Here is a 2,315-nt window from a genome sequence, read left to right on the forward strand (position 1 = left end):
GGACAGTATAGTTGAAACTTACTATTCTTACTGTTCTTGTTTTCAATTTTCCCCTACTACCTCTTGGTTCCCATGTCAACCCACAGCAGAGACAGGCACTTCTCTTTCTGCAGAGAGGAACTACAGGAGCCAGAAGACCCGTGCCCTGTCTTAATTCCACCTTCAGCTCTTCTCTGCACCCTGAATTCCCAGGTCCCGCTTCTTCAAATCCTACTTACTGCTCTCAGTAGAATCCACAACCTCAGGCTTTGGAGGTTCTGCTCTTCTAACGCGCTCGCTTCTCTTCTGTACCTTGGAAAGAGGGGTGGGGGGGAAGCTGACACTAGTGGTAGGCTAACTGGAGTATGAAGTTTGGGGTGGGGACAGGAGATGGTGAGGTGAGAGACTTGGGACCCTTGGCCCAGCCCTAAAGAGAAGGGGGAAATTGGAGCTGGACTTCATTCTAAGAATCAGTAGACACAGAGTTCCTCCCTTCTCTGACTCTCCTGACAGCACCCCCCACCCCAACATCTGGGAGGAAATCGAAGGTTCTGTTCTTCTTAGAGCTATAGGGGGAACTAGATTCTTTCCAATCCCCTCCCCCCTCACCCTCTCAGGCGGCTTCTCAATCTCCTTCCCAGTCAGGCCATCTCCTGCAAAGGAAGCAAGAAGGCAGCCTAAGTGTTGAGCCTGCCCAGGGGCAGCCCCCACCTCCATTCCTGGGGAAGAATTTACTCCAAACTGAATGGAAAGACTTGAGTGCCTGTGGCTTCTAACCCTTTCAGGGTTACCTGAGACTTGGTACTACGGGGAAAATCGGGAGGGTATGTGTGCAGCTATTCTCTATGACATAAATGCATTATCTTACCCTTCCAATCATTTCTGTCCCACTGTGCATGAAGAATTTATATTTTACCAACAAAAACAGGGAGCAAGAAGGGGGAAAACCCATCAATGTATTGGGTAGGTTCCTCTGGACTTTGGTGATATATACAATATAGCACTTTATATATCTGAAGACCCTTGTCACAGGCTAGAGGCAGGATACCACTAGGTAGATGAAGGGAGAAACTAGAGCTTCAGGTCTAGATTGCCCCTCCCCTATCAGAGATGCAATCCTAGATCCTGCCTCTCTACCATTACCCTGAAATCAGTATGCTGTTAGGGGCTTCAGAGAGGAGTTACCATCCATCAATCCCAGAAACTCCACTCCCATTTAGAATCAAACAGCTGGAAAAATCGTAGTGCCTAGAAGCCTGCTATTTTCCTTCAAATCCTGAAGGAAGAACCCTGGTACTGGAAACCCACTGGGCTACGAAGGGAACCTCTGCCACCCAATCCATTCCCTCATACTACCCCATTCATCTTGCGCAGCCCCTCCACTCCTCCCACCTCTGTTTTCCATAATCTTCACCACACCCCACTCCTCCTTCAGCACACAGAGCCCTGCTCTAATCTTCCCAGCCTCCTGTCCCCCTCCTCCTCCACTTCTCAAAGCACACAGCCACCCTTTCTTTCCCCAACCCCCCTCCAAATGATTAGGCAACCTACCTGGCAAAGAAGGATGTGCAGCAGGGTTAGATACCCCAGGTTTGGTCTGAGAACTGTTGATTCCATCCCCCAGAGTCTCTCCCACTGAAGGGCTAGGGGGTGCATTTGGGCTCTGTGGCTGCCCTTGGGTATGCTCCTCCTCCTGCCCAGGGGAGCCCCTTCTCCTTGTAGCTAGGGGGTGTATCTCCTCCTCTTCAATATGAGGAGACTCCAGGATTATTGGAGAATCTGGAGCCAAAGGTTCTAGTAGCCCCTCAGGTGAAGGTGGACTGGCCCCAGCCCCTGGATCAGGTGGCATCACCTCAGGGGTCTGGCACCCTGGTCCAGGCTCTAGGGTCTGTTCCCCCGAATCCCATGCAAGGGTCCCCTCAGGACCATGGTCCACCTCTGGGGGAGAAGGGGCTTTATAGAGTAGCCCCCCCAGCCCCAGTAGCTCAGTGGCTCCATCCAGGGCTACTCCAGGGTCCTTCTCCAGGCCAGAAGGGGTATCAAGCAGGTCCAGGGCTCCAGAGGATGGAGACGGACCTGGGGGGGCCCATCCTCGAGTTGGGGCAGTCTGAGATTCCAGCAGATCCTCTCCAAATTCCATGTCTACTGGAAGGTCTCCAGCCAGGGGCTTCTCTGGCAGGGTCAATGGGTCAAATGGACTGGGGAAATCACTGGGGTCCATGGCTGGGTATGGGCTGCAGATCGGAAGAGGGGGCAGTAGAGGTGGTCTTAGCCTGAATTTCTTATGTAGGCTGTGGGACACACCCCGTCCGTCATCCACTTGGATTTCTCATTAA

At 52.4% G+C, this 2,315-nt stretch overlaps 1 protein-coding gene across 5 annotated transcripts in view; it reads right to left on the bottom strand.

Annotated features, from left to right (window-relative positions):
• Positions 1-2,315, bottom strand: part of Zmym3 (zinc finger MYM-type containing 3) — a 16,971-nt gene that overhangs the window by 12,421 nt on the left and 2,235 nt on the right. For 2 of the 5 annotated variants that reach the window (XM_031365806.1, XM_031365790.1), the window contains exons 2-4: positions 1,531-2,213; positions 589-632; positions 219-291 (exon numbers count right to left, since the gene is read on the bottom strand). In XM_031365806.1, the coding sequence (XP_031221666.1) occupies positions 219-291; positions 589-632; positions 1,531-2,200 (787 nt within the window). In that variant the 5' untranslated portion in view covers positions 2,201-2,213. The remainder of the gene's footprint in view (positions 1-218; positions 292-588; positions 633-1,530; positions 2,214-2,315) is intronic. The other 3 variants (XM_031365798.1, XM_031365819.1, XM_031365813.1) reach the window with 3 other exon arrangements.

This window comes from Mastomys coucha, chromosome X (assembly GCF_008632895.1).
Source record: "Mastomys coucha isolate ucsf_1 chromosome X, UCSF_Mcou_1, whole genome shotgun sequence".
NCBI classification, from domain to species: Eukaryota; Metazoa; Chordata; class Mammalia; order Rodentia; family Muridae; genus Mastomys; species Mastomys coucha.